Source organism: Miniopterus natalensis, chromosome 18 (assembly GCF_054644295.1).
Source record: "Miniopterus natalensis isolate mMinNat1 chromosome 18, mMinNat1.hap1, whole genome shotgun sequence".
Lineage (NCBI taxonomy): Eukaryota > Metazoa > Chordata > Mammalia > Chiroptera > Miniopteridae > Miniopterus > Miniopterus natalensis.
Window position 1 is genome coordinate 35417830 of NC_142098.1, and position 6807 is coordinate 35424636.

Here is a 6807-nt window from a genome sequence, read left to right on the forward strand (position 1 = left end):
ACTCAGAACTGAGAGCTAAGGGAAGCTGTGCTCTCCTGAGTCAGCCACTCACTGAAAATCAAGAGGACCATGAAGAAAGTACTTTATTGAGGTGATTGGGAGTGCTGCTCCTAACCCAGCATTAACCCCCTTAGTACAGTCTCATGGGTGGAAAGGACCAAGCCTCTGGGCTGCTCTGGGCCACTGCATAGGAGAGGCTGGGCAGTGGGGCAGGGGGGCTGGGACTCCAGTCCAGGGCAGAGGTTCGGGGAAACAAGGGGGATGGTGGCTGAGGCAGAGGCTGTGGTCTGCTGACCCCACAGGGCCAGGGAGGGGGTGGTGTGGCTACCAGCCAGATGCTTTTTAGCAGGTCAAATGCTGTTGGGGGGGCCCAGGCTGCCGCAGGTGCCACAGATGTCGAAGGCAATGAAGGCAATGTGGGTAGCCAAGGACCTTTTGGTGGTGCCAAGCTCACCCTGTGTGTAGTGGGAGCGCTGGAGGTGTGAGGCATGGCAAAGGGGAATTCCTTTGTCCCCTGTCTCCTCCTCTGCCTTCTTTGCCTTGGGGCCTGCTCAGGGTTGTTGATCCTTCGTCTCTCAGGGCCCCCAGGCTTGGTCCCTGGCATAGAGGAAAGAAGCATGGGGAACAGCTGAGCTAAAACAGACAAAGGGAAGGAGAACACAGAGGGCAGGAGGTGAGCTCACCTGACAAGGGTGGCTGGCAGCCCTGGAGCACCAGGGTAAGGTCAGGCACACAGCCATGGCAGGCCTGTAAGGTACCCAGGATGGCATCCCTGGCCTCTTGTACTAGGTTCCTCCTGGGGAAGGCCTGTGGCAGAATCAGCTGGCTCTGCAGCTCCCCCAGCAGCTGCCCCAAGCCTGGGGCCTCTGGGGGAGTAGGTGGGCCTGGGCCTGAGTCTCCAGGCACCTGGTTCTCCTTGCCCCTTGACTGTGGGGCTGGTTCTTGGGCCCTGCCTGGGCTTGGGGAAGGCTTGGTGGGTAGTGTGGGGGTGCCTGGCTCCAGGGACCCACTGCTAAGCAGCCGTGCCACGTCCAGAGATTTCACCTCATGGTTGAAGAGACCCCGGTGCTCCCGGCTTAGCCTGCCCTGGGTTATAACCACGAGCTTGGGAGCAGTAGGGGCCACAGCATCCTGGAGGTCCATGGGTGGATTCCGACTGGCCACAGGAGGATCCTGATGGGACAATGACCGTCGGTTGCCCACCAGGGCTTCATTACGCTCCCGCCTGGTCTTCCGACGGTGGACCCGACCAGGTCTCTCAGCCCTCTGGAAAGACTGGGTGACTGGCCCCCGAGGGTCCATAGGGTCCTGGAAAATAAATAAAGGATGGTTATCAGCATACAGATAAGTCAGGGACTAAAAGTGAGTAGTGAAAAGAAGAGATGGCTTGGGGTGAGGTGGGAGACAAGATGTGAGAGAGGGAGTGGGCAGAGAGGGATTGGAAAAGGCTTGGGTACTCGCTTTGGCAGCACATATAATAAAATTGGAAAAGGCTTGTTCTGGGAAGGAGTCATAGGGATAGGGTGAGATCAAGGGAGTCACGGTGAATGGGAAGATTTACAGGAAGGGTTACAGGGAACAGGGAAAAGAGGAAATAGCTAAAAGATGGAGGATGGGGAAGGGATCATGAGACTGGAGGGATCTGGAGAACCAAAAAGGGATTTTGGACAGAAAGAAATCCTGGGGTAGAGAAGGAACTGGAGAACGCAGAAAGTAGAGAGAGATGGTAGAGAAGGAAAAGCAGGAGAGACAGACAGCAGAAGAGAAGTTGTACAGAGAAAACCTGGAGGACACAGAAAGGGCGACAGCGGAGCTATCAGGGACTGAGGCTGGTCACGGGATGGGGGGGCTCGAGGGGTTGGGAGACTTGGGTTGGAGAGGGTGCGAGGGTGGGGCAGTTGAGGCAGCAAAGGGGGATACGGTTGGTGGGGTAGGGACGGGAGAGGGCCCCCTCACCTTCTTCTGCCCCAACGAACCCGGCCCCTTGCCCCCCAGCCCACCCCACCTGGCTGTGGGGTGCAATGGCTCCTATTCCGGAGGTGACCCCAGCTCACTACGCCCCGGAGCTCTCCTGGGCCTAGGGCCTCCTGCGCATGCGTGTGCACCTCTCCCTTGCCCTTTGACTTCTCTGCGTCTTAGAGGCCTGAGGCTCAGAAGCACGTGCCAGGGGCCCAGAATGCCCGTTGTAGTCCCGCCCCTCTCAACCTCACATTAGGAAACCTGCCATTTGTCCTTAGGCACCTCCCAGCCACCAATTGGCTATAAGGTCCACTAGGCCCTCCCCCTTCCCGAATCTGATTGGTTTAGAAGTCTATAAGCGGACTTTAGGTCCGTAGCACGTGAAATCAGGCGTGGCTCAAGGTGCAGAAGAGCCAGCCGGGCCCCCACGGTGGTCACAGACATCATCCCTAGAGAATCTGTTTAATGTCACCATTCGGAGTTGGTGTATGGGACTAGGTTCAAACGTCCAGACTGGCACATTTAAGCTGTGTGAACTTGAATTGTGAAACTACTCAGAGCCTCAGTTTCCTAATCTGTAAAATTGGGTTCATAATAGTACCTCCTTCATACGGTTACTGTAAGTATGAGATGAGACAACATCTAACTTAAAATAGCGCTTCGTGAGTGAATGTCTTGAAGCTTTGTTTCTCATTAAGCTTTGCTTCAGGAGCTGCTTCTCTACCTCTCCAACTTGTCTATATACACTTGCCCCTTCAGACTTTAAAATCAAACTATGCCAGGGTATTCTCCATGTCCCAATGAGCTGTATTACCTCTGTAATATTATTTGGCTGACCTTCATGGTCTTTCAAATCCTAACTCAGATACTATTCCTTCTAAGATGTCCCCTCACCATCAGAGTCCTCCTCGGCCTCCTCCCCAGAGGTCCCTGATTCCTCCCTTAGTCACAACCTTGATCCTTCCCTCAGCTCTGTGTTTGCATCAGTCTCTCCCAACACACTGGGACAAGGCCAGGACCAGATCCATTAATTTAATATTCATTCAGCAAGTACTTGTGAGCAGTCACAGTATTTGGTACTATGAGTCAGGCCCTGTTCCAGGCAAGTGGATTGAGGCAAAACATAAACAATAGACTCATCTCTGTATTTCAGTATCAACCTGCCTAGAAGGAATGAATAGATAGGAAGGTCCTATCTGGGAATATGGCTAGGCCATTTAGGGGGTATGGGACTCCACACACACCTGGTTCCCAAGAACTGGGAGATCTTGGAAGACTTGAGATCTGAGATTAAGTTGGGGTGGGGGGAAGATCGGCCTTAGGTGGCCTTGTCTGTGGATGTAGGTTTCAGAGTCCAGACACACCCAGCTGAAGTTATTGGTTGGCAGTGGGTTTAGGGAGGGGAGCAGAGGCTACAGATCTGCAAGATGAGCTGCTTCGAGGTTTGCCAGACTGGACCTGGGCCTTGCAGCGTCTCTAATTTCCTCTCTTGTTCTGCACTTTCTTCTAACTCGCTTGCAGGGCCTGTGATATCTGTAATGCAAAGACGTGTAGTTTAGATTTTATGCCACAAAACTGGTGTTTTTGAGCAGGGGAAGCTCACGAATAGACTCACTAGAATATCTCCTTACAACCGAGCCTCTAATTTAAAAAATATATATACGTTTTCACTGATTTAAGGGAGAGGGAGAGAGAAAAATGTTGATGTGAGAATCATCAATCGGCTGCCTCCTGCTCGCCCCCTACTGGGGATGGAGCCCCCAACTCGAGCAAGTGCCCTGACCCGGAATGAAATCGGCGACCTTTTGGTACTTTGGAGGACGCTGAACCAACTGACCCACACGGGCCTGGGCTGAGCCTCTCATTTTTGCCATTTTCCTTTTCTCTCCCCCAACATCAGTAGAAAATGGGAGCGTCTCCTCCTATCCAGAAGCGTATGAGCCACCCCTCCAAAGTTTCCAAGAATGGACTCGTCCACTCACTCCCCTCCCCCCCCCACGTGAATGGGGACACACACAGAGGGAGTAGGAGAGAGGAGAGGGAGGGAGGGAGAGACAGGGAGAGGGAGGGAGGGAAGGGGGGAGAGAGAGAGGGAGAGAGAGAGAAATAGTCCCTTCCGCAGATTTTTCGCCGTTCAGCAAATGGTTTGTTCCCGCGAGGCAGGGCTCTACATTTTCCCCGCCCACTCGGCCTTTCAGGTACTTCGCCCCTCCCCGTGGCGCCGAGTGGTTGGTTCCTCCCGCCTCCCCCCACGGGTGCCGGATGGTCTCGTCTTCCCTGTCCCCAGGTGCTGGAGTACAGTGGCCGCCGCCGAAGAGGCCGGGGAGTGGGAAGCGCCCCAGCGGGAAGCGCCGGACGAGCTCACTGTGCGGCCGCCGTGGGGAAGCAGGGCTTCCCGACCCACCTCTCCTCCTAAGTGAAGGTTTCCGCCTCTGGAGAGGAGGCGGCGCCCGGGATCCGCCTCCGTCCGCCGCTGGATTGCGGGCGTCCGGACGGTCCATTGTTGCCTGGAGGGGTAGGGGTGGGTGTGGTGGAGCTATCTCCTCTGGGAACGCTGCGGGGCCGACTTCGCTGGCTCATCCTGCAGAAGCTCCGACGCCGACATGAGCGGAGAGGAGAACCCAGCCAGCAAGCCCACGCCTGTGCAGGACGTTCAGGGCGACGGACGCTGGATGTCCCTGGTGAGCCACCCCGCCCACGGTAATCGGGAGTCAGGGGTGGGGGCCGGGGCTCAGGAGTTAGCCGGTTCGCACCTCTCTCACTACCTGATTGGGAAACTGAGGGCAGTTGGGGTGGTGCTGCCTAAGGAAGCAGGGCCGGGCAGGCCCAGGAGCGAGGGTGCCATAATTCTCCCTTGTTCGTCCCCGAAGCACCATCGGTTCGTGGCTGACAGCAAAGATAAAGAACCCGAAGTCGTCTTCATCGGGGACTCCTTGGTCCAGCTAATGCATCAGTGCGAGGTGAGCCCGTCTCCCTACTCCTGTCCCACCCAGGCCTGCCCTCACTGACTCCTGGACCAGACCTCAGGCCAGGCGGCATATGCGGTACACAAAATAACCTCAGGTAGCAGTGCCCAGCGCCCAGAATCTCTAAGGTACAGCATTCTACTGAGAAGGAAGTGTGTGCCCTGGCTTTGTCAGGCTGGTGTTGTATAATAGTGAGACTTAAAATGAGGCTTTCCTGCAAGATTGACTAAAGTGAGGTTCTTTATTGTATGGAGACATACAGTAAACCACAAAGTGATGGCCAACTGTAATAGCTCTCCACAAAGCGGGCTGGGGTATATCTTTCCACTAAGCAAGGTTAAACTCGCAACAGCTTTCCTCAAAGTGAGGTTTAACCATTGTTTCAACGCAGAGCTCAAGCAGAATGGTTTCCATAAAGTGAGTCTTGCTTCTTTGGGGTTCCAAGAATATAATAGGTTTCCATAAAGTAAGGTTTGACCATACTGGGGTTTGCTCAAGCTGAGATTTAACCAGACTGCTTCCATGAAGAGAGGCTCTTCCGTAATGATATCTGGTTAACAAACAAACCCAGACGATGCCCCCGTGCCCACACCACTTCTTGCCCACAGATCTGGCGGGAGCTCTTCTCTCCTCTGCATGCACTTAACTTTGGCATTGGCGGCGATGGCACACAGCACGTACTATGGCGGCTGGAGAATGGGGAGCTTGAACACATCAGGCCCAAGGTGAGCAGGGCTTGGGTGGGCAGCTAAAGCCCCCTTAGTCTGCCCCCTCACCACTGCTCCATGCCTCTCTTTCCAGATTGTGGTGGTCTGGGTGGGTACAAACAACCATGGGCACACAGCAGAGCAGGTGGCTGGTGGAATCAAGGCCATCGTGCAACTGGTGAACCAGCGGCAGCCCCAGGCCCGGGTCGTGGTACTGGTAAGAGAGTGGAAGGGTGGGGAAGGAAGGTTGGCAGTGTTCTGAGACCCCCTCAGGTGTAGCCATAGCTGGCATGATTCTGGGTAGCTTGGCACAGAGCAGTGGCTCTTAGAATTTCACATTGAAGCTTGCTACATCCCTCAGAGCAGCTGTGAATAAGGACGTGGTCAGGGGCCAATCAGGTCCTTTTGCCCAGGGACATGCTAGAGATTCTGGGATGTTAAAACTCAGTAAATAGCCAAAAGTTGTCAGCCATTCCCAGGGTGACTCTAAGCTGTATCACTTAAAGCTGGGGAATTCCCTCCTCTGAAAGAGGGATTGACTCCTTGCCATTTTGTCAACATTTTTATAAGGCTGTTGTTGCTGAATGGGGTCTCAGACAAGGCATCAGAAAGTACCGTTCCAATCCCCGTTTCCCATCCCTCGTGTATTTAGCATGAGGACTTCATCATGGGGGTTGGAGAAGTTTGGCAGAGATGCTAGTAGGACCCAGGTTGTGACGGGATATCTCCCCACAACTCTTGGTGCCCTCCTCAGGGCCTGCTTCCGAGGGGCCAGCACCCTAACCCACTTCGTGAGAAAAACCAACAGGTGAACGAGCTGGTACGAGCAGCGTTGGCTGGCCACCCACGAGCCCACTTCCTGGATGCTGACCCTGGCTTTGTGCACTCAGATGGTACCATAAGCCACCATGACATGTATGATTACCTGCACCTGAGCCGCCTGGGCTACACACCTGTTTGCCGGACCCTGCACTCCCTGCTTCTGCGCCTGCTGGCCCAAGACCAGGGTCAGGGTGTCCCTCTGCCAGAGCCCACACTCTAAGCATCGCTTTCCTGCAACATTAAACTGTTGTTCTTCAGTCTCCTGTCCCACTTTCTGCTTTATGGCCAAGCCCATCTGGGTACCTCAGCCTCAACTCTAATCCCCATGACCCTGCAGCTCTGCAGGATCTTCC

The 6807-nt window shown here is 54.7% G+C and overlaps 2 protein-coding genes across 2 annotated transcripts; one reads left to right on the plus strand and one right to left on the minus strand.

Annotated features, from left to right (window-relative positions):
• Positions 1-65: 65 nt before the first annotated feature.
• PRR19 (proline rich 19) lies at positions 66-4406 on the minus strand. Its single transcript, XM_016209259.2, has 3 exons — positions 4364-4406; positions 684-1308; positions 66-597 (listed from the first exon to the last, which is right to left on the minus strand). Exons 2-3 carry the CDS (start codon positions 1300-1302, stop codon positions 131-133), a joined length of 1086 nt encoding a protein of 361 aa, XP_016064745.2. The 5' UTR covers positions 1303-1308; positions 4364-4406; the 3' UTR covers positions 66-130.
• Positions 4083-6714, plus strand: PAFAH1B3 (platelet activating factor acetylhydrolase 1b catalytic subunit 3). The gene is made up of 6 exons (XM_016209257.2): positions 4083-4157; positions 4247-4640; positions 4830-4919; positions 5534-5650; positions 5727-5849; positions 6387-6714. Exons 2-6 carry the CDS (start codon positions 4563-4565, stop codon positions 6672-6674), a joined length of 696 nt encoding a protein of 231 aa, XP_016064743.2. The 5' UTR covers positions 4083-4157; positions 4247-4562; the 3' UTR covers positions 6675-6714.
• The last annotated feature ends 93 nt before the right edge of the window (positions 6715-6807 follow it).

What these genes read in the sequence shown, in the direction of transcription:
- PRR19 (XM_016209259.2), bottom strand. Translation starts at nt 1,302, where the DNA reads ATGGACCCTCGGGGGCCAGTCACCCAGTCTTTCCAGAGGGCTGAGAGA. An exon ending in CTGCCAGCCACCCTTGTCAG is followed by an intron (nt 598 to 683) that starts GTGAGCTCACCT and finishes CCTCTATGCCAG; the next exon opens with GGACCAAGCCTGGGGGCCCT.
- PAFAH1B3 (XM_016209257.2), top strand. Translation starts at nt 4,563, where the DNA reads ATGAGCGGAGAGGAGAACCCAGCCAGCAAGCCCACGCCTGTGCAGGAC. An exon ending in ACGGACGCTGGATGTCCCTG is followed by an intron (nt 4,641 to 4,829) that starts GTGAGCCACCCC and finishes TCGTCCCCGAAG; the next exon opens with CACCATCGGTTCGTGGCTGA. An exon ending in AGGCCCGGGTCGTGGTACTG is followed by an intron (nt 5,850 to 6,386) that starts GTAAGAGAGTGG and finishes TGCCCTCCTCAG; the next exon opens with GGCCTGCTTCCGAGGGGCCA.